General features: G+C 41.5%; 1 protein-coding gene across 6 annotated transcripts; it reads right to left on the bottom strand.

Annotated features, from left to right (window-relative positions):
* On the bottom strand, positions 1 to 27,376 carry spire1a (spire-type actin nucleation factor 1a). 6 transcript variants are annotated; one of them, XM_031853868.1, is made up of 20 exons: positions 26,476 to 27,376; positions 22,202 to 22,233; positions 13,743 to 14,054; positions 11,654 to 11,779; positions 9,790 to 9,864; positions 9,491 to 9,655; positions 9,184 to 9,270; positions 8,428 to 8,557; positions 7,518 to 7,559; positions 6,623 to 6,670; positions 6,189 to 6,346; positions 5,895 to 5,976; positions 5,624 to 5,766; positions 4,585 to 4,608; positions 4,133 to 4,162; positions 3,193 to 3,330; positions 3,008 to 3,078; positions 2,215 to 2,242; positions 1,946 to 2,109; positions 1 to 1,856 (listed from the first exon to the last, which is right to left on the bottom strand). In XM_031853868.1, exons 1-20 carry the CDS (start codon positions 26,831 to 26,833, stop codon positions 1,586 to 1,588), a joined length of 2,484 nt encoding a protein of 827 aa, XP_031709728.1. In that variant the 5' UTR covers positions 26,834 to 27,376; the 3' UTR covers positions 1 to 1,585. The 6 variants fall into 6 exon arrangements, with proteins under 6 accessions (XP_031709728.1, XP_031709729.1, XP_031709731.1 ...); XM_031853869.1 differs by having other exon boundaries at positions 5,904 to 5,976; XM_031853871.1 differs by lacking the exon at positions 4,133 to 4,162.
* Between the last annotated feature and the right edge of the window lie 598 nt (positions 27,377 to 27,974).

The following is a 27,974-nucleotide window of genomic DNA, read 5'->3' as shown; positions in this document are numbered from 1 at the left end:
TAAGAATGATGGTTTTATTATAATTTCTTTGATAAAAACAAACAGATCACAGTACAGCATGCATACATTCCTAACAGAGGTCTAAAATAAAACTGGTCAGATGTATGGTTTTACTGAACATGGCATCGTTATTGAACAGGCTGGTTAGGCTTTGTTAATTTGATAACTACCGTCACAAAACATACTATATGAGCGCATGTCTGTGTGTGTGCGAGAGAGTAAAAGTTTCTTGAAAGGGATAACACGTTCATAAAGCATATTCAATGACAGTTATAAACTTGCCTACATTCAATTAAATAGTGTTTTGTTTTACCCATTAGTCCATCTCACAAACAACCTTCAGCCATTCACACATATTTTCATTCATGAAGAACTCTGGGAAACGGCACTATGGACTCTCGCCCTCCAAGAGGTGAAAAACAAAGATTTTAATTATTATTAATTACACAAAAAAAACAAAATATATATATGAACAATAAATTGGTCCAATAAAAGTGCGATTTGTGATCTAGGAGAGTACTTTAACACTGAGGACTTTATAAACTATACAATAGAAATAAAATCTTATTACATGGACACAAACACAATAATAAAGTTTTCAGAGAAGAATTTCAAATGAAGAAACTCCAGAGGCAGAAATCTTAACATGGTAAAATTATAGTTCTACTTTATATTAAATTTAAATTTGCAACAATTAAGATTTACAACATTTACACATTCATAACCCTACATTTCTGTGCTTCTGTTGCCCAGCTTAATGGAAAGGGCAAGAAACAAAACCTTGGATTACCCTAAAAATGTCCCCCAGTGAGTTTATAACACATATGTACAATAGGTCCAGAACTACAAAAGGCATTTGAAGAAAGCAATTACATTTTGGCACCAGGCACAGAATTGAATTTACATTAAAACTACTAGCTAAACCCCCCCCCCAGAAAAATAATATGACTATTCTCACCCCAACGTGTCGTCCCTACAACACGAGAAAACAGTAAATATACATTAAACTGGCTATAAAATGAATGATGTTACATTTGGCATCATTGTTGCTGGAAGAATAAAAGAGGAGGGCAGGAGAGTGGTGGAGGTTTACCCCAACAGACCTGACAGGAAGATCTACAGTGCATTTCTGTCAAAAGACAATCTGTTGCTAATCCTGAGTGCTAGAAGTAAACAGGAACTGGAAACTATATTCAAAGCCACGGTTAGGAAGGGGCCTAAGATTACATATTATCACTGCAGCTTTTGGCTTTCTGGCTTTCTGGATCCCACTTTAATGTCAAATATACATTCTCTTACCTGGATCACAATTGCAACATCAGCAATTAATTGATGTCACTGATTTATTTATAGAAACATGGCTCTCCTTTGTTATCTGGCAGCTACCATACAGTCCTGACCAGTCATGACCAATCATAGCCTGCCAACTTTCCCTGAGACAGGGTAAGGTATAAGAACCTTCATAAACTTTGGGGCGGGGATGGACTTGCTTCATTGAAGGTTGTTTTTTTTGTTTTTTTCCCCTCATTGAACGACTCAGCTCTAGGAGAGGCGTGAAGAAAAGTGCAAAGGGCAGTCCCACCTCCTACACCTCATTGATGGTGCGCTCAGAAGGCCTGAAGTTGACCGAGTTAGACGACGACATGTAGAACGATTGGGTTTTGCGATTGAGACGGGCGCGTTTGGTGGCCGTGTACAGGCTGCGCTTGCTGGAGGTGATGATCTCCGTGATGAACTTTTTGCAGTCTACACAGATCTCCATGGTGACCCAGTTCTCAGTAAGCTCCTTGGGCAGCTCAGGCTCATCCTGCGACTGTCCATCTTTGCTGGTACTGCTGCCGCTTTGCTTCGACAACCTAAGGACAGAAAGAAATAATAGCTACTCTGACAAAGCATGACATTTCCTCAGTATATAAGAAGACATGGGAGTTCGACCGTAACATACTTGTAAGCACTTCTGCGTAGGCTGTTTCGGCTGTATCCAGACCCGAATGGGTGCCTTTCTGGCACAGCTGGGGCAGACGCTCCACTTGCCTCTTCTTTAGCCACAGTACTGGGGCCCAAAGAAAAGATGGGCAGGGTCGAGTAGGGCTTGGATGGCAGCCGCATCTGAGGTAAAAAAAAAATAGATTAAAAAAATGTTGTTTTTAATGACGTTTATGGAGGGGGAGGAAATTCTAAAGTATGTTTCATTTAAAATCAACAGCCGCCTACCTTTTTAGAGCACTGGGAACACACAGGCCTGGAGACAAAGACAAAAAATTGCTATTATGTTGAACATGAACAGAAGCATTCCTTAAAACATGCCTGAAGCAGAGATGAGAAGCAGGCTAAAGAGGTCTGGTAACCTCAATTCTTTATAACTCGACATCCCCCAAATTGTATTCATTTCCAAACTTCCCTCAGGAGCCATAAAAGGTTTCACATGTACAGTTGTACTCTGTCCTGACCCGCCGGATGGTTGACACAAAACCATCTGAGAAGTCGTCATTGGAACCAGTTTGGAAAAGTGCAGGCACTTCCAAAAAATACTTGGCAGGTGATTGGAAGAGCCATCTGTCAATCAAACTCTTACCAAAGCCAGTCGGAGGAAGCGCAAAAACATATTTTTCCTCAAGAAAAGCCGTGCCGTCCTTTGAGCTTCTTTAAATGAAGAAATACTCTCCAGTTCAGATATAACTATTGCAGCATCTATGCTAACCTCTTTAGGAGCCGCCATTGTTGTCTTAAACAGTTGCCTCTCTGTGTCATCTTGCACAAACCTAAGCCAAGCCCCTAGCTGCCAGTAGCTCCTCACAGGAAGCCGATTGTGTCTGGCAGGCCAGAGCACGGACCAAACGCTTTACTTGAAGCCTAACAAGATTCATTTTTGTGTGATTTTGATACCATGGTTCACACGACGACATCGCAAAAAACCTGCAGCCGTGCAAGGTAAGTAGCACTCCCCAATGCGTGTAAACATGCTTGGAGTTCCCCTGTAAGTTGAGTAGTTAGTGATTCAGTTTACCTTTTGCAGAACTGGCAGGTGTAGGACCAGGTAAAGAGAGAGAACCTCTTGGTCCGACATGAAAAGCAGACCTAGAGAGGAAAGTATGAGGCGAGTTGAAGACGGTACATGGAATCTGTTGTATGCAAATGATGACTGAGGAAAATGATCACTCCGACAATGTAAATCCTACATGTGGCGTCTACCTTTCCTTTCTTGAGGGCAGTGTAGATTTCTTTGTACTGCTGAAACTTCTCCAGCTCTGCCTTGACCAGAACCTGTCTGATGTGCATCACCTCCTCCACCGTCAGAGCCAGACACTCCACTGGGTAGCAGAACTCCTCCTGGAAGAAAAACGCACACAATCAAATCAGCAAACTAACCGTACATATGCAGATTTAGAAAAGGGTGCAACAGCGAGAAGTAATGGTATGTGCTGCCAATGAGACACCCGTTGCACACCACTTAACCAAAACACCAAGCATGCGATGAGATGGTGACAACACTGATCTTCTATGTTCTCTGTGAACCACAGATGAAGCTTCCACTGACATGACACTGTGACAATAAAGAGCATGCTGGTGATGTCACACGCCAGTCATGTTGGTGGTCCACAGCTTTTTGCTCTCAAATTACTTTCTTCAACTATTCAAAATCAGTCTTCTAAAATTAGAAAGTCATCCAGCTCAACGTGGAGAATTTTCATTTTTGCACCATAGGTTTACTTTACGACGGTTTTATAAGCATTTCAACACTTCCAATTTTGCATGTGGACCTCCATCACGGTGCATGCTGCGGTCGCCAGGAGATTTGTGACATAGCTGGGAGCCTATTCAACATATTCATCCATCTATTGAACGTCTGAACTCTACAGCGGAGCATCCAAAGCTAAAGCTCAGGGAAGTTATTCACCAATTATTTACTCTCACTCTCCTTCAGTTGGCTTAGATTAGAAAATGTGAGACTCCATTGAAAGCATTAACTGATTGTTTCTCTTTAAGCTTCCCCGAGGCGTTTTAAGTATGCCGCAGAACTCCCATTCACACAAACGGTCATGACACAAGGTGCCGTTCATCTAAAACAAGGCTATTGGAATACCCACACAGTGTTATGTGCCTTTAAAGATATGCAGTAACAGTGACATACCGTGCCCTGAGCACCGCTGGCGGCTTCCACCTGACCAGCAGAAAGAGGGAACAGGACTATAACACAGGTAGGACCTTATATTCCAACAAGCTATGCTGCAACTATGCTTAATACAATGCAACACATGATGTATCTGTTAGAGGATAGGAGAAGAGTTCAATGCAATGGCAGCATTCATAACTCATGACTGCAGGATCACAACTGATGACTAGGTCTGATGGTGCAGACCTACATCTTTTCACGATAAGGTGAGGGACACGAGGCTACAGTGACCACCAAAATAAAAATCACTTCACCCTCGAGTCCAACTGGACGTTTTTGCCAAATTTGAAGAATTTCCCTCCAGGCGTTGCTGAGATATCTCGTTCACCAGAATGGGACAAACACACAACCCGAAAACAAATTCTAAAATGTGTTGATGGTGATGGATAGAGAGAAGGTTTCCAGGTTACCTTGGCACTGGGATCCGCCATCAGCTGCAGCATTATATGAAACAGGAAATGACTGCAAGTAAGTCTTTGGTGTGAGACATTTTAATGAGATATAAAATGAGTAACAGAGAGGGAGGGGAACTGCAACAAAGATCTTCCTGTTTTACATCTACCAGAGAAACCCAACTCCTATGTGAAAGGCAAAGCATGCGCTTGAATTAAAAAAAAAAAAAAAGTGTAAATAAACATGGCTTCAGGTTGTGGAAATTACTCTTTAATTCATTAAATTGGTGACTAGAAAACTGTAATCGTGTGGCTTTTGATTACCTCCATCTGTCACAAAGAACTTTAATTATTCTCATTTTTAGAGACCAGGATGTAATCACTAACATGAAAGGCATAAAGTTAAAATGAGACAACTGTCCCCAGAAGAGCCGTCTCCTCCAGGGTTTTATCTGTCATTTCTTTTGATTTGATGATGGTTGAAACCAGGGCCTCTGGTTTGGCGCCAGAGGTCTGCACTTTAACTAGAAAGTAGTGAGAATGAACCAATTTCTTCTAAATCCCCTTCATACAGCAGCCTGTCCTGTGTTTTCAATTATATCCATCAACCTCACTAGAATCATACGACCGGCGTAGAGTTACTCAGAGAACAAGTGACCTCATGGAAAACGAATGACCGGTCATAGGACCGGAGTAAATTTGTGTCGTTGGTAGATTTAGAGTTCATTCAAATTGTAACGTCCATATGAGTTGTTCTAAAAACTCTGCAATTAACATGCATGTCTGCACTTTTTACTCTTTTAGCAAACTCTCCTTCTCATTTAGTTATATTTTATTATTAGTTTGACTGATAAGAGAATAATCTTAGTTATACCAATAAAGAATATAATTGACCATCTTAGATTAACCACCTTATACGAGTGTATTTGCAACTGGTTTAGTAAGATCTGTCACTCATGCAAGTCTTCTACTTTTGAGTATTCATTCATTTGTTCATTCATTCATCCAGGGGATTTAATGGATAATCCAACAGAGATAGCGTTCACGGTTGACATACCAAAGACTTGGAGCTCTGTCTGGATGGAGGTAGAAAGGGGGTGACATTGGTGGGGGCCTCCTTCTCGATTGAGTGCCGCCTCTGTGGAGACCGACGCTTGTCCGGCTGTGGGGTCGCAGACACAGGCAAGAACTTTGGAGGAACTGGACACGTGGGACAAAAAAAAAAAAAAAAAAAAAAAGTAAATTATAAAGACAACTTTATTTACATGTTTGTACTGATCAAAAAGCCGAATGTAATATATTCCAATATGTTCCAGGTAAGCGCTTACCCTTCTTACCTACGACAGGCTCAGGTGACATGTCCTCCGTCAAAGATGTGGACATACTGGAGCTGCTCTGTGTGGGCTCCTCCTGTCAACCAGAAGATTACACTCATTTAGTCACGAGACACTGATGCCTTTAAATTACTTTGAATGGCAAAAGAAAGTCCATTTAAGTTTTGCCTTTGTTCTTGTGGAAACACAGATACTATCATCAACATTTTTCAAGATGCTTAATTGAAACCCGATTAAGCATGTGATGATCATCTTATGAGCAGAGGCAATAAGAGTCAGACATCTTACGTCAGATTCGGAGCTGTCCAGCTCAGCCAGTGCGGGCGCTTTAAGCAGCCTCTTCATCTGGCTAAGGGGCTGGGCTCCACCTTGATTTGGTCCCAGCAGGGGGCCACTATCCAAAAGCTGGGTGCTGACAGCCAATTTCCTGGGTGCATCAGGAGTGTCTGCGGGTGAAAGATACGATTGAACTTTTATTACAAGTGAACAATAAATTCTCATGAATCATCTCCCCATCTTAACAGCTGGCCATCATGCCACCTGCGTCTTTGTATCGTTACTTCATGATACCACAGAGTCAGTATACACAGGCCACATGGTGACCAAGATGAGCCCCAAACATATGCTTAGATTTTCTCCTCAATCATTTCATTTAAATGAAGCAAACTGAAAATGTATTTCTTTACAAAGGCCCATAGACCACGCCACTGACTCTTCTTTACCTGAGCCGCGGAACAAGTCCTGAGGAGTGCTGATGCTTTTCCCTGCACCTGCAATGGAATATAACCATTAGCAGGACCCACACATATTCATATTTTCATTCCTGACACCATCCTAATACCACAGGGAGGACTACTTGACAGCAACAAGCAGCCGTCAGGTGTGAATTGAGGAGATGCTGTGTAGTTGCGGGCTACGCCACACATATGTTGTGCATAGCTGGAAAGCACAGAGGGAGCGGTAAGTGAAGGGGAAGTGCCAGGGGAAGCAGAGAAAGACAATGAGTGCAGCCACAGTGCAAAAGGTTATTCCCATACATCCATCTGGATTATGGTCTTCCTGCAACACTGTAGTGACACATTCAGACAGTCATCTGCAGTTCAACTTTTCACCAGCCTTACGCAATTTGTCATATTCCTCAGTGAGATCGGATTAGGGTGACAAACAGGGCAGACTGGCTGCAGGGGCAGAGTGATGATCTGTAATCTCACACTGCTGGCTCTGTCTCAATGGCTAGCCCTCATCACCTCGACCACAGATGGTCCCCTGCGAGTAACTACTATATCCGAGACACGCCGTCATTCATAACATGACTAAAAATAAAGTATGCCTGCGCTGAAGCTCTATGTTTATATTCTACCTCCCAGCAAGGACCAAGGTGACCATTTCCCCCAGTCTGAGATTCAGTTGCACTGTGTTGACCGATCTTTTCCCCAGGTACAGTACAGGTGACAGTAGTGCGTCATACAAACACACTTGTACAACACAAGCACGAAATAATAAAAAACAAAAAGAGGGTGCGTTTAAATCAAAAGGGAAGCAGGAGCTAACCTAGCTAGCCTGGAATGAAACACAAGGTGCAACTATAGGAACACAATAGGTGACGTGAAACTTTACCTGATGAGTCAAAGCTGTAAGACATGCTAAGAGGTCGCATGACTGACAGATGTGCCCATGTTTGAAATTAAGGAAATGGGAGCAAATGGGAGAAAAAGAAATCCACGAGAGAGTTAAAATGGATGGTTAATTCAATAAATAATCCAAGTTTATCACACATATTGCCTGAAAATCTAACATTACAGAGCCGTATTATGTTTAGGAACACCCTGTTTAGCCTCCCATATGTATAATTATGCAACCACTGATACACATTACCTTCCTAAATCCCCTTACAAAAGGTGTCTTGTGTAAACCGCATAGAAACGCTGTACGGTACAGACTGACAACATATTTGCTGTTTTTATCTGATTAAAACCTTAAATGGTTGAAACATATTATCCAATTACGACGGCCGCATACCAAAAGGATTATCTACCTCCATGCGCTGGTTACTTTTAGAAAAGTAACATCGAAGAGCAGTATTACTTACAGGTTCCACATTTTTAAGTTAAAACCAAAGAACTTGTGAGCTCAAGAGCACAATTGTCAGTAACCACAGCTGTTCCTTCAGCAGTTCAGGTCAGGCAAACAACTCCAGGCTCACAGCGGCAGTCAAAGTGATCCTTGTTCAAACACTGCGACTTCTGATTAAGTGAACAGATCAATGTGAGAAGAGCGCTGTTAGAGTAACCATGATGGATGTGGTCAAGTCCTGGTTAATGGTTTTTGTTCTGAGTGGTTGGGTTTGGCTCGTAAAGCAGTAAGTTAACAGACATTCGCTCACTGATTAGACACAATCAAGAGGTTTTTAAAACAAAAAGGTTTCGTTTGAACAGAATTTTGCACATTCAAATCCTATTAATGGTTATTTGTGCATGTATGCATGTAGACATTAGAATGTCAACGTGTGCAATTGTTAGCGGCTTACCTAGGCGGTTTCTGCGGATCATGTCGGGTGAGACCGGCCTGAGCTTCCTTTCAGATTTGATGTCATCCAGCAGTCGCTCGTGGAGGCTCCGGGGACGTGCCGGGTGGGGTTTCAGTTTACGGGCTGCAACCTTTCAGGACAACCACCACACCAAGTGAGTACTCGGCATAAGAACGCATGATTTGTAATTGCATTAAGTCAGTGGCTCTCAAAACAAAATTAAATAATGTATTCCCTTAGAAATATCTCTTCCCCCCCCAAACCAGCAGAAAACACTTTTCTTAAAAAAAATAAAAATAAAAAATAAATAAAAAATTAAAAAAAAAAAAAAAAGCTTTTGTTGCAGCACTTCAGAGTTTTCCGCAGTTTACAATTGCATTGATAATAGGAATCTTGAATATAAAACATGGTTTATCACATTATCTATATTACTTTAGGAATTATGCATGACTAATATTTTTTTAATTAACTTTAACAAATATATCATGTACCCCTTTAGTACTCCAAGGTACCCCTTGGGGTACCCCAATTTGACACACCCTGTCATGTACTGTGAATGCCAGTGTGCAAGTCAAACAACCGACATAAAATGTTGATTGCATAACCAGGTTGAATATAGATAATAATTATCACATGAGTCACTCTAAATGTTGCCAAACTGAATACTAGAAATACATCACATATCAATATTGTATACTGAGTATAGTAGACACTAAAACTGTGTCGATTACTGTCGTCATGTTGCGTTCTACTCACAGGGTTGAGAGGCGGTCTCGACCTGATGAAATCAAGAATGATGTCATGAGCACTCTTCTTTAACCTCGGTGGGATGTCTCCCTTCACCTGGAACGACATCGTTTCATTTTAATGACAATCATATACTAGCACTGAAGAGGTTGTATAAAGCTGCAGAGAGAAAATACCATTGCCACGTAAGAACATTAAGAAATGTGACCATTATTAACACAAACGAGTAAAACAAAAAACATCTCATTGTAACGCATACGTCTCAATTTATTCAAAACAAAGAGAAAAGGGCTAAATAAAAATACTTTTGTCTTACCGTGACTTTTCGCAGCTTGTAGCGTTGGGAGCGGATATCGTCCATCAGCATTTCGTACGGGGTGAGCTGGTATTCAATGGGTAACGGGTTATACCGACGCTCCTGAACCTTCTTCAATTTAACACCATCTCGTAGATCTCGCATCACCTGCACCCAGAACCGTGCCTGGTGGGGACCAAAAAAAAAAAAAAAAAAAAAAAAAAAAAAAAAAAAAAGATGCGACATGATAATTACTGCAGTCCATAAGTTATATGATTGCCAACACATGGTGACAGACTCAGAAAAAAAATTACTCTTACCCAATCTGCATTTTGCAGCTCATCGAGGTCTCCAACAGGTTCCTCCCGAGTCCCGCCTTCCATTTTCCGAAGGTTCTAGCCAAGAAAAGGAAAAGCAGAAAGGGGGGAGAAAATCCATGAAAATGTTTTCTGATGTCATCATATTCAAAAAGGTGTACCACTGCATTCATAGTATTGACGGAAATTAAGCTGAGGTCACCGACAAACTGTCAAAGCAGTCTGGTTAATTAATTAGTGGATTGATGTTTCACATAAGCACGTCGTTACCCGTCTCATCCTATATTGACAGTGTACCAGAGAAACCAATAGTCCGCTAATGGCTGCTGTTAATGTCTGCCTGCTGAATCCTCACTGCACAAGCTAGTTATTGAAAGTTGTGGGTGACTGTGTAAGGTTAAGGATTACTCTCCTTGTGGCAAGTCTAGATATTGTAAACAATTAACTCTGCTGTCACACTATTCTTTCAGTTGATTTGTTTTTCACTGAAGGCATGACTGTGCACCAAGTGAGGACACAGTAGCTGCCCACATTTGATTGATAGGGTGCTGTTCTAGTAGCTCCACCACCAAAAGAAATACAGCCTCTTTTAATTACCCCATGTCAAAGACAGTCAAATACTCTACTTCTATAATAAATAAAGAAAGCTAAATTAGGTTGTGGTTTATTAAAAGCTGTTGGATACATATAGGGTAGAATATCACTCTCAGATCAAAGAAAGAAAAGTCAACACGACTATTCATCCACACCTGTGTTCACTGCTGAAACACACTCCTTCTTACCAAGTCTAATCTTTTTAAACCATTTTCAAAGCATGACAACAACCTGTAGCTCACCGACACCTTTCACAACAAACAACGCTTTTGGTTTATTTCTAGATGGACAGAACAGACGTAGAAGTAGAAGCTGATACAAACGGCCAGAGAAGAGAGAAAAACCACAACAGTGAGATAAAGACTCCCCGACTAGCCTCCTAATTTGTGAGCACGTGTGATACTGTACGGTTACTTATTAGTAACTATCCAGTGACATTCAGTTCTACGGGGAGAGTAAAGCAGCCCCCATAGCCTGGGGGGTCCCCTCCTGTAAGCTCCTTACATTGCGGTAACAAGGTTAAACTTGATTCTATAACCACATATTACATGAGGTTGTTCGCATTACTCATGCCTCCTGCAGAAAACAGAGCCAGAAGATATTGCATGAGTGTGTAGACACTGAGGTCTGGGCGATGTAAAAAGTCAAGTGGCTACATCTTTTCCAAAATCTCAACACAATCAGGGAACACAAAGTTGTACTCGTAAGTGTAGAAGAATTAGGGCAAATGCTCCCCCAGCACATCTTGATGAACAGTTGGTAAATAGTCTAAAACACGTCGTCTCTAAGCTGCTTTATAGGGAATCCCTCAGTGTTCAGAGTCAATTACTCTAATACTAAGGAGGTCATAGTCTCAACCCTTCTGGTCCATTACCACTTTGGGAGCCGTTATGCTGTAATTGACACTTCTATTTTCTTTTCCCCATCATTAGACCCCACATGTTCGAAGTCAACCAATTGAATTATACGCAGTAAATCCACAGACAACAGCAGCAGAGTGGTAACCCCCCCCCCATGAACTAAAAGGATGGTACTTTCTCATGTCCTCTTATCTGTTCAATGTTTTGAGTATGACTCATGGACAACATTTTCCATCTTTGGATGAGTGGCAATTAATAGAAGCGAGTGTAGGCGTTACTCATCATTTCTGAAATGGGTTTTAGGTGACTTCTTCATATGCAAGTGTTATGTTAAAAAAAACGTGAGCAGATGGAATCGGTTGCGTTTCTGCTCGACTGACTTATCCGCACCAGATCACATGACAGTTTCTTACCTCTTTGGCATTCTTGATCTTCTCCAGAAAGGTGTGTAGTTCCCTGGTCTCGGCGTACAGAGCACGACACACAGCCTGGTAATGACTCGCGGCGCCGGATGTGCTGGGCAGGTGGGAAGCGCATAGCTGTAGAGGAGAGAAGGGAAGGAACTAAGTTATATACAGTGGTACCATTGAGGTTAATTAGGTTTGTGATATTGGGCTATATAAATAAAATGGATTTAACTTAAACTTATGTAAAAATCATTAATTTAAAATGGCCAATATAATGTATGTATGTATACATTAGTATCCTGCATAACTGATGCATACATAAATCTCTTATATAGTTAATGCAAAGTGAGTCTTTTTGTGACCAACATTTTGAAACAACATACATGTCAGGAAATCATGTACACAGACACAAATATTACAATTATTGAGGCAAACGTTTATGGATATGCACACAATTTGGTGGCCATGTACGAAGACACTATAGGCTTTTGATTTCCAGCTGTTGAAATCATTGACTCAATTTTCCACCAAACTCAGACGATGCAATAACAAGACTAAGAGTCTGCAGCTCAGTCTCAGTGGTGCATCAAGCTCAATGCTAACGTGCTAATGCTAAAGTCAGCATGCCAACATGCTCATGTTAAGCAAGTATACAGTTTACCATCTTAGTTTAGCGAGCAAGCATGCTAACTAATTAGCACTAAACACAAAGCACAGCAGAGTCTGATGGGAATGTTATTAGTTTTGCAGGTATTGGTCATACTGATCAAACTGAAATGTTGGCCTGATGATTGCACTAGATTGAGAGTTGAAATGGAAAATACAAGTTATTAAAATTCATCCTGAGGGGGAATATTAATGTCTGTAGAAAATGTAATGCTGATCCATCACAAAAACACAAACATGTGTGGCTCAAAGTGGTGCTAGAGAAAACAGTAGGGGACCACCAGCATCACTGGGGCCGTCGCAGTGAAGGAATCCATCGGACAATTCTTGGAATATGTCTATCTGGACCAACGTTGTTGTTTGGCGTGGCTACAAACATGTACAGTCCGAACCCGTTTGAGCTACATTGCCCGACTAGTATCACCTGGGCACCATCTAAAGATCTGACCCTCATGGCATTCGACAGCGATTGTAAAGATGATACAGGCCATTCGACAGAGCAATGGTAGAGCCGTTGAATTATCTCCCGTGACACAAAAGGGAGAAACCAGACGAGTGACATTTTCTGAAATTGTCACGCAGGGCTTGGCTCGCCACAGGAATGTCTGACTCAGCACAACGTCTTCTTCCTTATCCATTGAAGGGCAAATGACACCTGAGCAGTGAGAGTCTTTACGAACATGCTTAAAATACAGCTGCATCGGTGGTTTTCACAGTTTAGGCTAAAACAAAATTCTGTATCAAGCCAAACTTATCTATTGAAAAATAAACTGTAGCTTAACCACACATTACAACAGTCTGTGCCAATGTCAGAGTTTGGGTATTTTATTGACGAGCCCCTCCTCAGCTCACTATGGCAATGAGTAAAACCCATTCAGCATCTAACTATTCCCGTCTTAGTGAGATGCTTCTCTAGCAAGTCCTGTCATCCTTCGTCAACTTCACATCTTGCTGAACCCTCATCGACCCAACCTTCCTCAGACAGAGCAGCAGAGTACAAGTGAAGGAAGGAGGTCAGTCAGGAATGTGCAGTGGTCTACTCCAGCCATACCACCATACTGCAGTTTACAGTTTAAGAGAATGATTGTTGGAGGAATTAGGAGTCAGGCAAGGCAAGACTGGCAGCAGACAGACGTAACGGTTGTGTTATACACCGGGTTCATTATATGGAAGAACGGACTGTGAAAGTTTCTAAGCCTATTCCCCAAATACCAGCATGTTTACACAGCTATAATTACCAGTCGCATATTCACAGGCTACTTGGGGAATTTGCAGCATGACGGACCCCATCAGGGGAATTTGAGTGATGTGTATGCACTGCTCCGTTAACAGATCCGATGTGAAAACGGTATAAAAGGAAAAGAGGAATCTGTATATTTAATACACCTTATATGACTTTCATGAAATGTTCTGCAACCCAGCAACCTACCGTCATGAGGTCTCGATAGCTGCGAATGCTGCTGACGGAGCTGGTGGTGGTGGCGGCGGAGACGGGCTCCTCTTCTTCTTCTTCTTCCTCCTCTTCTTCCTCCTCCTCCTCCTCCTCTCCTTCCTCCTCACACTCATCCTCCTCCTCTGTGGCTTCGTAGCCCTCATCAGGGCAGGGGTCACTCTGGTTTTTTTCGGCGTTGGTCATCATGTCGATCAGGCGCTCCAGCGGCGGGCTGAGTTCACGCTCCTCATTTTCTTTGAGGCCGTAGTCTAGAGCTTTGTAAATCATGACACCCAATGAGTCAATGACCTGTGGGACAATGGACAAATAGAATGGTGTACATTATTATGGTGTACTGGAAAATACAGCTATTTTACAGACTTATAAAAGGGTTCCTTTCAACTGAGTTTTTACAGAAAAACAAAACAACGGTGCAGGATTGGGTCAATTATAATAAAGATTGACATCCACCGTCTTTCATAATTAGCACATCATTTACTCTTAACCTAGATATTAAAGACAAAAAGAATAACTAGAAATTGAACATTAACTGTTCTTTAGCTTGACAATTAAGAAGGGAAGCTGAGGGTCTTTTCTAATTAAGCAAGGGTTATTGAATTACTTTTTTCCTATCCACCTTTAGTTTACTTGCGGTTACGAGTGCCGACATTGTGTTCTTTCCAGCTGACAGACTACACCGTTTAATGTTCATTTTATAAAAAGGCGATATACAAATAAAGTTTATTATCATACTATGATGGTTATTATTATATTAATTACAATGTTATGTTGCCCCTGCTGCTCTTTGATCAAAGGCACACAGGAAGATCCTCATGGACAGACCCAATTTCTTATCACCCCTGACTTAGTTAGACAAACATCTACAAAAAACTCAGTTCACCTGAACAGACAAGAAGACAGTTCATGTCCATAAACCAGATGTGAAACGAGACCACAGAGCGTGATTATTACCATAATCTGGGGATGATTTCATTTCCTCACCGCTTCACTTCATTAACAAGCAGGGTATGACCCATCTTTTTTATTTTGCAGTTTGTTCCAAAATGTCTCCAACAACCACCGCGCTGAGACGAAACAAAGTTCTTCTTTCACTGCAGCATGACGAGCTGGCCCTGCCGTGCAACGTCCACTCCTGACAACTTAATCAAACCATTGCTCTCAGTTCAACGAGTATTTGGAAGCAAGAGGAGCTAAATATTTGTCACAGGACAGTGGCTCACTGAGGAGGGACTCCAAAGGAAGTTCTGTAAATCACGTAAACGTTGACTGACACACTCAAGTTGACATTACTTCACTATATATCTTTTCATAGCAAATAGTGGTTTGCTGCTCTATTTATTTTCAGAATGTTAAATACAACGTCTTTAAATTGACACTTTTACTTAATCCAGCACTTATATTTTAAGCACTAGAGCTCCACAATGCACTCTGTCTGCAAGAAAATATGCTGTAGCCTACGTCCCTTTTCCTACTTTCTAGTGGTGTATTATATAGAGTTCCCTTCATTGTTCTCTATAACATTCAACAAGGGAGTTGTGTCAGTGCCAAACTGCTGTGGATACATGGTTTGCACAAAATTTTGGATGTAGACAGGAACCCCCTGCTGCAATTTATTCGTTTGCGCACACGCAACACCTCAAAGCTATTTAGAGTTTGCTCTGTTGAAGTGATAAAACAATGAGCTAAATGCACTGCCTACTGTGAGTCATTACTGTACTGTGTTTATAACCAGAAAGGAATGGAGCAACATTGTTTTATTTGGACACCTCCCTTTTTCAACAGAGCGTGGATGTGGGTGAAGCTGGTGTAGTCGGGCATGGCCGCCTTGGCTCGGGCCAGAGCACAGCACCTGGCTGTGGTGTCTGGGAGTGTAGCGCACAGAAGGGGAGGGTGTGTTGAATGAGCATGTTTGGGATAATCGACGGCAGCAACACAGGCGGAAAATCATTACATTACCAACACAGCAAGTCAAGCTCAAGTGACGCCCTCGAGTTTGAGCTTACACACATCGATATTTTCCTATAGATTGTTTTTTGACATTGATCTTTCTGAGATGCGCTATTTTTCTCAACACCTTATATTGTTTTTTTTAACAGTGAAAATATGGGGATATACCATTCAAAATGAAGTTGGTATCCACTTAGAATTGCACATAACATGTCATAATCATTTTAAGTCTCTCTGTCGTTGCTCTATATCACCTGACAGCAATGGGATTGTTATTCTTCTCTGTGGCTCGGTTTAACTCAGCACACTGTTCATCGTCCAACTATGAATAAAAATAACCTCTATTCTGAATTTACCAACACTAAACTATCAATCCCATTCTTTTACTGTTATCACTTATCAACCATCTCTGTGTGCGGCTGATAATCCTGTTCCAGGGCTAAAATAAATATCCTATTCCTTAGTGTCTCATTATGTAACCTTATAATCCATCCGTACGACAACACGCGCTGTAGTGGGCGGACATGCCAGGGACTGCTGGAGTGACAGACAGCACCAGGATGTCATTCATGGGCCACAGGGACGTAAAGAACTACATTGGAGCATGTATAGTAAACCAACATCAATACTGAAATGAGGAAAATCCTCCTGTATCCATGTGTCATTTTAGCAGCTGCGTTACACTAGATTTCTAGTTGAGGAACATTTGTTATACTGTCGAGGCTTGGGTGGATTTAATTTGAATCCAATTTCCATGCCGACACAAAACTGCTTGTAATAATTAACTGCCTGTGGTTTAACAGTGGCTAGCACAGAAAGGCTCACGGTTTCACATAATTAACCAAAAGCACTCGGTACATTCATCTGGTTCTGACGCGCCTGAACATAAATAATGACAACTTGGACTCAATCTGGCAAACACACAGTTAAGTCAATATATGAATGGGTAGGGAAAAAAAGACGAGGCTGGATAACTCCACCCTGTCAGTGGCAGTGTTGCAACAGCTTCATGATTTAATATTAAAGAATGGCATCAAGTCCTCTATGAGTCATGTCCGACGGAACGGGGAAGAGGCATCTTGAAGTAAAATCGATAGCCAGCATCCAGGAAAGAGGAAACATTACATTAATTTTATAAATGCAGCTCACAATCTCACTGGAGGACTTGTGACTCAGAGGAATGAATGAGGCAAGGAGAGGAATGAATGAGGCGAGGAGCCAAAGCAGAGGAGAAAGGAGGACGGAGGGGAAACAAGTATGCGATAAACAGTTAGGAAAGACGGCCAGAAAATCCACTGCTGGGTTTCAGTCACGGGCAGAAATGTTTGGTGGCAAACCACTAATTGAAACCAGGCTTCACCCGGGACAGGTGGAGGCCTGTCAGGGTGGATGAAACCCTGAGCAGCTGTTGCTGTGGCCTTGACCGACCACAGGTAACACAGGAGATCGCCTACGTTTTCAAATGCTTCTCAGGAAATGTAGCGGGATGAGTCTCGCTCCACAAACAAATAATCCTGCTATGGTCTTGCATGACATCCAATGAGGTTCTTCAGGCCTATGTTTTCCAAACAATGAGTTGTTTTATACTTCAGAATCTCCTTCTCACATGAAGACCAGTGTCAGAAGCATCATCTTGAGAATCAATGGCAAATAGGAAGAGAATTTATATTCCTCATGAATAACCTTTGTCTCCTTCGTTTCATATCAAATCTTCATTTCTAGACCTCGCTCCCAATAAGTATAACTAGTAGAAAATAACTAATAAACGATAAACAACTAAGATTTCAAATGATCGAAACAAATCATACAAATTAACACGGATAGAAAATCCTCATGAAGTGGACCTTTTTTCTCCAAAACATGACCTAATTATTTGTACCCACTCAACAAAATGAAGCAGTTTTTCCTACTTAAAAATGGGTCAAGCTGTACACTCAACATTGCAAACACTGGTCTTTTGGGCCCAAAAGCTCAGACCGGATAGTTTGGGCACTCAGGAGTAGAAATGCCGTCTCTGGAGAAGCTAAAACTCAAACTATTTATTGTGTGCGCTCCTTTCTTGACCAGTATTTGCTTGGAAAAGCAATTAATTCTCTATGTGATTACCCCTGGTTGGATGAAGTAAATGAAGTATAGCTTTGATAAACTGCCATTTTAATTCGTATGGGGCAAAGTGAAAGGAAAAAATCCTAAAAAACAAGACTAGGTCGAAAAATAGCCATATGCATATCCTTGGTTGTATAAACAAGAGGAACCATGATGGGGAGAGCATCAGTGAGTCAACCACTACGCAGATGGGCAAAGAAAGAGCCGTTTGTGTGAACGTTAATGGCACTCTTTAACACAAACGTGGGAGAAAGGAAAAAGTCCGGCGAATGTGCCGCCGTGTCTTTTATAGAAATATACAACTACTCATAGTTTTCCATTAATGAATTGTCAATTCATATCAGTTGTCATATTTATGTCTATAAATATGTTCACATCTAATAGAGCTGATGAACTGACATTCATCAGACTTCAGATTTACGACTTCAGATTTAACCCTTTTTTTAAACACTATTCATTTGAAAGCAAAAGTCTATATTCTTGCAGACGTCAGCAACAGGACTGACATAATTATTTGAGTTATTCTTGACTTTGCAGCCCAAAGCAACACTGTGACCATCCGAGTTCACAAAACAGTCAGCTAAGCAGCCTTCAGCGCTGGCAAAGCCATCACAACACAGACGGTTACATAAGCAGAGCTAAATCTAGAGATCTTCCACTGCAAGAGGGGATGCTCGGCCTCCTCCAGTCTGAAGCGTCGCGATTCATTGTGGGACAGAACACGGCTCGCTCTTTTATATCCCCTTCTTAAAAAGCTGTCCAGTTTGAACTCGTATGTGAAGTCAGCTGGAAATTACAGAAGAGGATTGTGAAAGAGTCCCTCTGGGTCAAACAGCCATTACCGACATTATGCGTCATCACTTCAAGCTATCGTGGTGGAATAAAAGCTGATACGGGAGATGCAGGTACATTTAGTTTAAAATATTTTAAACAGAAGGGGCATATCCATGTAAAAGAGGTTACATCGCCTGAGCATTACATGGTCTAGCCTATTTATCTACAACCAATATTCATCAGCTGCAAAAGCTAACCGTTTCACCTAAAACGTTTTCAGACTCCCCACATTGGCTCTAAAACGCAACAAAAACTGTCTCTTCACACAAAAAACACACAGGACATTCTAGCAACTACTGTAAAAATATCTGTGATAAAAGATCTGATAACTTTGTAAACTTGACCGACTGAAGTGGAAATTCAATTCCTTTCTCAGGGCCCGACTGGACCAGAAGAAAATGATTTATAGATTTCTTCTTTGTTAGATATAAATAGAACACCCTGACTACTCAATAATTGGCATTCCTGTGGTGTTGTGCTTGCTGTGAATATCCCTGTATAGGCAGAAATATAACCCTAGGGGGCTACAATGTGAGCTGCACGGGTGCTTTTAAGGGAAGCTGTCACAACAAATCAATTGATTGATTTTGATAAAAGCAGGATATAACAATTAGGTCACTGGTAAATATCCGGCATAGAGGGATCAAACTGGGTGCCAATCACTGCACTTAAGAGTCACAGACAACCGACCAAAAGAATACGCACTTGTTTGCTGTCAAAGACCTGTACTTATTTATAAGAATTTACACAAACTGTCCAAAGAATGTTCACTAAAAATCGACAGCCATCATTAAAAATCATGAATAAAACGACGTCTCTTCCCCTTGAAGTGTGCAGCATCACGTCAGAGCTGACAAGAGTAAGAAACAGTGTTTGTAGAGACGGAGCTCATTGCCTGCAGTGACTGGTATAAGGAGGGCGAGAGACCCACTAAACACAGAAGCTTCACATGCAGACACTTGCAGCCCCTGTTCAACCAGCTGCAGCGTGGATCCCAGGACTGTTCACATGCAAAAAATATGCACCGCTCTGCAGAATCTGAGCCAAACAGTCAAATCCAACCATGTGGAAAGAGGATGCAGTTTGGATCTGGAATTTAACACAAGAAAAAAAAACAGGGCTGTGAGTGAACAACGGCTCAATCTCGGGTTTATGGTGGGTCCATATTATTTGGAGAATGAGAAAATAAATCTTCAGATTACTCACAACTGAAGACGGAAACTACTGGGATCCATTTCAAAATCCAAGGCTTTACTTCGTGCATGAAAATGGCAAACTAATTATCTCGGCCCAAAGTTGAGCTACAGGGAACCGAGCAGACCTGGCAGACTGGAGAACCTGTAATGGGATACTACAACTAATCTTCAACAGAGGACAAACTGGGTTGAGCTTGTCGTGAAGGCGACAACTTAAGGTGCAAGTCTCACACAAATGATTTTCTTTTAAGAAATAGTTACTACTAGCCATGCAGATGACAACAGAAAAAAACAGTTTTAACTCAAGTGACAGAAGGGTACTTTACTTGACATTATTGATGATTATCTTAACACAGGCTCTGTGGTGCAAGTGAGGGAAAGTGGGTAAACTCAACATAAGATAGTGGTTCGCTCCACAAGTGTCCAGAAGCAGAGAACGGTATGAGCAACTGGCACTTACTGATGGGCTGACTCACTTACACAAGAGACAAAAAACAAACAACGCTAAGACATGAGGGACGATGGGCTTTGGTCCAAATGTGACCAAAGCGTATCATCACTAAAAAGGGTAACACTGTGTTTGTGTGAGTCTCTTTGTTCACTATATTCATTTTCCAGAATGATCCGACTATAAATCAGGTCAAGGATAAGCACCGAAGTGAATTTATAGTTCCAGTTAATGCTCGGAACATTAAATTACATTCATGCCAACACCTTCACAACAATAATGCTCACATGTTTAGCAACGATAAAGTATACTAAGCACTGATTGCAATGTCCATCTATTTGTATCCATTTCACATTGCTGTGAAAACATCGACTAAATGTGGGATGGGAATGAGTTACAATATAATAAGTGTCTGATTAAGTAAGTTCCAAATGTGTTTACGGTTGTTCCTCCTCGGCTTATTGTGGACTTGCAGTTGTGATAAATTGCGAGCTTCAAGTCTTCTTCACTCACGCTAAAGAACTTTTTTGCAGACCCACATAGACGCTGTCTTTGCTCGGAACACTGCCATCTTCAAACTCGGTCTTCATTTTGATCTTATCACCTGTAATGTTTTGTGACTGCATCTTGCAAGGTTGATGATTATCTCTTTGGTTAAGCCATCAATCAATGAGACAAAAAAAATAATAAACAGATTTTTTTCAAAACAAGGTGCGTCCTCAAAGTTTGGCCTCATGGTTGATTCTGTGGGATAGTCATGCTGATGCACAAATAGCCGTTGTGCAAGGTGTTACACATTTTTAACAAACCAACAAGGTAAAAACACCCTGTTCATTCTTTGTAACATAGTAATAAACAAAGACAATAATGCAAGGAGGAACTCAGTATAAACTAGCAGAGGAGGAGGAGGAGGAGGAGAGGGCAGGGACTGTCAGCTGAGGTGGAGGAATTCTACTTCAAACTCAGCCATGCAAAAACACACACAGACACAGACACACACATACTGTGCATGCCTGTGATCACATGAACTGCAAGACAAACATGAAAGATGCGCAGACTTGATAGACTAAGTGCACAGAGAGTCCTCCATGTACACATAATTAAGATTTCAGAGAGACTTCTCCCAGCATTATACAGTGTACCTTGCTCAGCCAAACAGACACTGGACACCTCTTCACGTGGTATTGGTGATGAGTGTATGATAGTATAGAAAGTAATGCATTTAATGAACAAAAGGAGAAGAAGTCGTGCTCTTCTGCATCAGAGTGCAGCAAAGACACTACGAGTACTGGACAAAGTAGAGAGGACTATTTGCACAGAGCTCACTCCCACTCTCTATTGTTTAGTGCATCGCCAACACTTGGAAGGGTGTAATGCTTGCATGTTGGTACATTTGGACAGGTAACAATTACTTTTCATGTTGCTGATGCGCAGTGTCATATCTACGCTTTGACTGACATAAGACGATTTCTACCACTTCCTAAAGACGGAAATATCCTACTCACAAGAAAATACCACCACTCTTCTCCAGCGTTGATAATCAGTTAATGTTCATGTATATGTATTTTTGCATTGGCTCCTCACAGATGTTTTTCTCAAGGCCACCGTCAACAATGTTGCAACACAGCGGCCACACCAGCCTGCTTGTGGTGCAATTGCTCACTAGTAGATTCAGTGGTGGGCAAGCTATGAAAAATAGTTTCTGAAATCATTTTGTCACATTTAAATGACGCATGACAGCTGTGGAGCGAAAAGAAATCTGATTAACTGAATTTGAAAGCTGCATATTTTAATCTTGAGAGTAATAAATAGTGACCAACTGCTCTAACAGCACATATTGAAAAGGAAGACGAATTCTCTGAAACTGAACTTGGAGTGATTAAGGAGACTGATGTGAAACTCACCTCTAACGACGTTGCAGCCGGTTGGTATTTATCTGTAATGACAGAACATTGAGAGAGTTATTACACTCGTAAACACTACGATACTTAGTCATTGTCCCAACACACCCTCTGAATTATTCGTGTACATGTTCTGTGTAATTATGTATGACATCTAAAAAGACAGAAAACACACCTCACACAGTGTTACAGGACATAAAATATTCAACTTGAGAGTGGAGAGGAAACTGAATGTAGGGGGAGCTGCAAAATGTGATTCCTCGACAGCGCCGACTGTAAAACTGCCGAGTGAATAAATGATTATGTTTTCTCTGCAGTCACTGCACACTGCCTGAGGCAAACTGTCAAAACCTGCCAACGGGGGCTGGTTATGGAGATACGGCTGTTCCCTCATACTCTGGAGAAAGACGCTGCCCTCTCTTCATTTCCATGAAAACCTCGCTCAAAATGGAAAGTCAATATTAAGAACCTCGATCGTGACCCTTCACGTACACTATAAGCATTTTCTAAACAATACAACAAATCACGGGAACCTAAATGGACGGGAAAAACCTGAAGTTTCTCTTTCACTTATTGGACAAAAGAGAAAACAAAAGCTTTGACAATCTCATCTCTTGTTCCGTAACTGGCTTTTCCAACACACTTGTATCTCTAGCTAGATCTTAAGAGCTCAAAAGTACACACAATAAGTCTGTTTCCTATACTGCATAATTCTATACACTTTACAGCTAATCACTGGCGAACAGTGATTGGAACACAGGTTAACTGCCGGTGAGAGTAACGTCTGGGGTGAAAGTACAAATAGGGAGATAGATGTGTAGACTTTGACACCTGTCTGGACTGTAAAATTAGGCCATTGCATATAAATGAGACACTTTGGTCAAATGCATCATCTCTCTGAATGCTAATATAAGTACCATTTCAGTTTAAATTCCATCAATTGAGGCAGTGATTGAGTAATTTCCAATTGAATAGCACTACTCTGACTGCTGTGGCGGCATACGATGACATTGTATTTCAATACAGCGCTTAAGGAGGCATTCAAGGAAAATACACGTTTCTCAGCTCAGTTCTGCGTAGGTCACTATGAATTGCAGCCAAAAGACACGAGGAAAAATAAATAAACCGCCATCCACCAACGCTCATTTGAGAAACACTAGGTCCTGTGTTCGTCCCAGTCAAGGAGAGATGGCTTGGCAAGGGCCCTCGTCTCTCCTAGAGCGATTAAGTCACCGTGAGGCATATTTGGAGCAGTGTGCCGCGTCACCCAGACTATCCCATTCAGTGAAATATCAACCTCTGTGCTGCTGAAAAAAGGGGCTTCAAAAGAGGGTGGAATACAGACGGGGGGGGGGATGAAAAACGTAACAACTAGATTGAATCTTTAAACAAGATTTTTCTTGCTCCACCTCTAATCCAATTAAAAAAAATACAGACAAGATGTTAAATCATATTCAAACCATTTCAATGATATAAATAACCACATCAACTGTATGAATTCCAGTTAAAATACCGCATGCAACTAATCAACAACAAAAAAATTCTCTTTACTGGTATGAATCACTGGAACTCTTTGAGCGTCTCTCATTTGGATGCAGCCTTCAGGCTTCATTCGGGCCCTTCTCTTGGCAACGTGGAGTGGCAGTGAATGTATTCTTCCCCGTGCTCCGTGAATCGATCCGACTGCAGCAGGAGCAGCGTATACCTTGCATCAATTGAGCCAAAAATAAACACTTGACTGGGACTCCGTGTTGCTTATTAGTCCGATTCTGTTTGCTATGCATTACTGAGATACACACTTCCTGTGGTGCGTAGCGCTAGACGACATCTTAATACAAGCAATAAGATAGGAAGAGGGACGTGAAGGCCTCAGTGTTGGTGGTCTGGGTGCTGGCCAAATAACGCCATCTTGACACCGACTCATGCACAGGCCCAAGTGGATTGCATTAGCAAAGGTTGTTTGTTTTTTTTTGCTGGGGTAGCGACCTCGGAAACGGTACGCAGAGCTTCTGAAAGCGTAATAGGCCTCACGTCTTTCTCATCACCAGGCCAAATAAGAATCAGGGCCGAGCTGTCCCAAAATACCTCAGCCACTAGCCAGAGGAGCAGCAAAGAAACTCTCCAAAATCATCTGCAGTCAGACTGATAAAAGTCTGTGCATTAATAATCACGTTTATTCTATTTTTAGCACCGTCAAGACTTTCGAAAGAACCGGCTGAATCGGTTTATACCGAGAGTTAAATTCCCACACACAGCAAACATCACCGGTTGGTTCAATATGCTGAGATAAGGGAGAGCTGGACTGAAGGGTGAGCGAGCGAGAGAGGGGTGTAAACAGGGGAGGGGAAAATAAGGAGAAAAGGTGGCTAATAAGTTCCCAGGAGAGACGGGATATGACCTCGGTGCTTGAGGCTATGCTGAGCTGACGGCCACACCTCCTCCACACCCAGCTCTCCCTCTCGCATATTAATGGAACGCAGTTAAAAGTATTTGAGACGCTCAGTAAGTCTCTCGACACACCTGAACTGGTGTACTGGAAGAGGCCTTGCAGGAAGCACCTTTGAATTTGTAACCAGCATGGTCTTTGAGTTGTTCCAGTAGTTGACTGCATTCAGCTTGAATCCTCAAGTGTGAATCTAAGCTTTACTATATTAAAAGACACCAGGGTTCAAGTGATTCGGTCAAGAATTATTTGATATAATGTGCCTGTTTTATTTATTTATTTAATTTATTTAAAGGTATCATGTACAGTTTAAACATAAATGTCTCCATTCGATGCACTGTACCAGATTGTCGCTTAAGCTAATTTGCATCTGCAGTCCCTTGGCAGGTCAAACAAGGACAAGACAATAACACAGTAAAAGGAAAATACATAATACAGAGATATACCATAAAAACATACAAGACACCCAATACAACGCCACACACAAATAGCACATCAAAAATTAGTGTTTGTCCATAAAATCAAGTCAGAAAAGACCACAAGAATTGAGGTCAGTGTGTGCAGTGTTGTGCAGCTTTTAAAAAACGTTTTAAGTTGGCTTTAAAAGTGCTAATCGAACTGCAGCTCCTCACAACTTCAGGCAGGGTGTTCCACTGGTGTGTTGCTTTTACAGAGAAGGCTGATTGACCAAAAGTAGTGCGGTGAAATGGTATTGTACAGTCTCGTGTAGAGGATATTCTTGCTGATCTAATAGAAGTTGCTGAGCGAGTATATACAAAGTCACGGAGTGGAGGAGGGGCCAAACCATTTAAAAGTCTAAAGACCAGGCACAAATTTGAGAACAATCTAAAATTGTTAAAGCTCAGTTTGTTTGTTTATGTCCATGAGGCCAGACAGGTAGCCCGCTGTCAGGTACATTAGGACTAATTTTGTTCTTCAACTATTAATAGTTTGGTCTATAAAAATGTCTGTAGTCCAAATTCATCTTACTATCACGAAAAAGTAGTAAATATGTGCATTTGAGAAGCTGGTATGTTTGAAATTTTGGCATTTTTGCTTGAAGGATTATTTAGCATAATTGTTGCAAATTATTTTTTCTGTCAATTGACTGATCAACTCATCTATTAATCGTTTCACCTCCGAGGTAAATAGTCAAAGTGGATCTACTACACACAGCCCATGTGCCTGCAAGCTTCCTCCTTACTATTTATAACAAACTCAATTAAAACGTGTTTCCATTGCGTTTAAAAATCTCCCCCAGGTGCATGCATCTCTCTCTCCTCCTCCCCCCTCCCCCCCCTCCACCCCCTCCCCACCTCGCGACTCCACCTGCTGATCACTGATGACCCAGGTGCATGCATCTCCCCCAACACACTAATCTGTGCCTTTACCTCAATGTCACAACACAAACAACGTGCCTAGCAGCAACATGAGTCATTCTGTGTGATGCTCGCTATATGGCTTTGCTCTGGACTGGGCCCCCGGTGCTCTGCAGTTTGAATCCATCACATGGTCCATTGTTTACTGGAGATAACTGACCGCTGCAGGAGCGTAATTTAAAACAGAGAACGTAGACCAGACCTGTTAACACACCCGTGTGAGGGAACCATGTTTATAATGTCAATATTAGATGCATGTCGTGAGAATGGACCCCGCCTGCTAATAATTGATAAACCGCTTTCTTTTGTCGCGTTGATTCCCTGCAGCTATGCGGTGATCTGTGATGTATTTTTAATGACCACCATCGAACGCCTGTAAACACATTCGCCACATGGCTGGAAGCAGACGGCCACAACAACATGGCCTCTTTGTAAGATATGCTCCGCTCGTTTACCTGTGTCGTCCTCAAAGAGCAGCTTCACGTTCCCGTCTCTCCCAATCCTCACATCACCGGGTCCCTCGATCCTCTTCGGGTAGTCGACGGCGGCTGAGCCGCCGGCAGACTTGGAGCTTTTCCTCCGACGTTTCTGCGCTAAAGTCCGACAGCACTGATAACACATGGCCCAGGCCTGCTCCTCGTTGATCGGCTGGCTGTACAGTTTCAGGATGTCTTCCAGGGAGACCTCCGCGGCTCCTCCGTCGCTGCGGTCCATGTTCACCACGTCTCCGGGGCTCGAATCGGACGCGAAGTCCCGGAGAATGGTCGGCGAAGAAGTCAACATCCCGTCGTCAGTCCCCGGTCGCTTAGCCATCCTCACCTCATCATGAACACATAAGTTAAAGAGAGAAAAGAAGGTGAGTTATGAATTAATATTCCAGTCTGTCCACACAGACGTAGGATCTCAGCTGGTGTCTATCCGGTGTGAACGAGGAGCATCAACGGCTAACTGACAGCACAGCACGTTCCGCGTGGTCTCAGTGCCCGCCGGTTACACTGCGTATGACTCGCTTGTCCATCATCTTAAACTGAAAGCGGAAATCGTCATTTTGTAGGCCACAGGACTTCCGCCATCAGGTGTGTCGTCAAAAAAAAAAAAAAAAGGTTAGGTTAAATTTAAAGGGTACACTATAATTGTGAAATGTAATGGTTTACATGGGTGGAAAGTAACTACGTACATTAAGTTAATTTGCAATATCAAATAAACACCATTCTTAAAATAGTTTGATTGAGTACACCTTAAGTGCACAATAAAAACATGATTTATGAAATTTACAACATTTTGAGATAGCATTATAGTTACTGGAGTGCAAAAAAATAGATTTAAAGAATAAATAAAAACTGAGACAGAAAAAAGGAACCCTATACATTTTTAGTAATTACATTTTAAATGCCATCTTTTTCATTTCCTCAATATTTTATTACATTCAAATAAATATAAGTATATTTTTTTCTTACCTTTTGGCCTGTGTCTTTTGCTGCTGTGATTTTCCTCTTGCAGATCATCTTATCTTTTTTTACTAAACTTTGCAGGTTCCATACCTAAAATAATATAGCCTTTTAAAAGGCTATATTATTTTAAGTAGTTAGGCCACATTTAAACAACTACATTAACATTAAAATGCTGTCTACATGTTAATGCATCAATACATTTATCAATTACTATAATAAAATAAATAAAATAATACAACTCTAAACACTGAGCCGAATTTCATGTTTGAAACGTTAACCGTTAATACTCAAAATATACTTTTACTTATAGGTAAAGTTTTAATGCAGGATGTTTACTTATAAGTTAGTACAGTTTTACAGCAGTATAGCCGCATTTAATTAAATAAAGGATATTTGTACTTCTTTCACTGTTGCAAGTCATCAATATCAAGGTTTGCTTATTTCTTTGGAAAGCAGAAATAACATCACAAGTGAGAAGCTTACTTTACTTCTCATACACACAT

The sequence above is a fragment of the Anarrhichthys ocellatus genome, unplaced genomic scaffold (assembly GCF_004355925.1).
Source record: "Anarrhichthys ocellatus isolate YVR2014 unplaced genomic scaffold, GSC_Weel_1.0 scaffold14, whole genome shotgun sequence".
Taxonomy (NCBI): domain Eukaryota; kingdom Metazoa; phylum Chordata; class Actinopteri; order Perciformes; family Anarhichadidae; genus Anarrhichthys; species Anarrhichthys ocellatus.
Note: the sequence above shows the minus strand (reverse complement) of the source record. Positions and strands in the feature narration are given on the sequence as shown.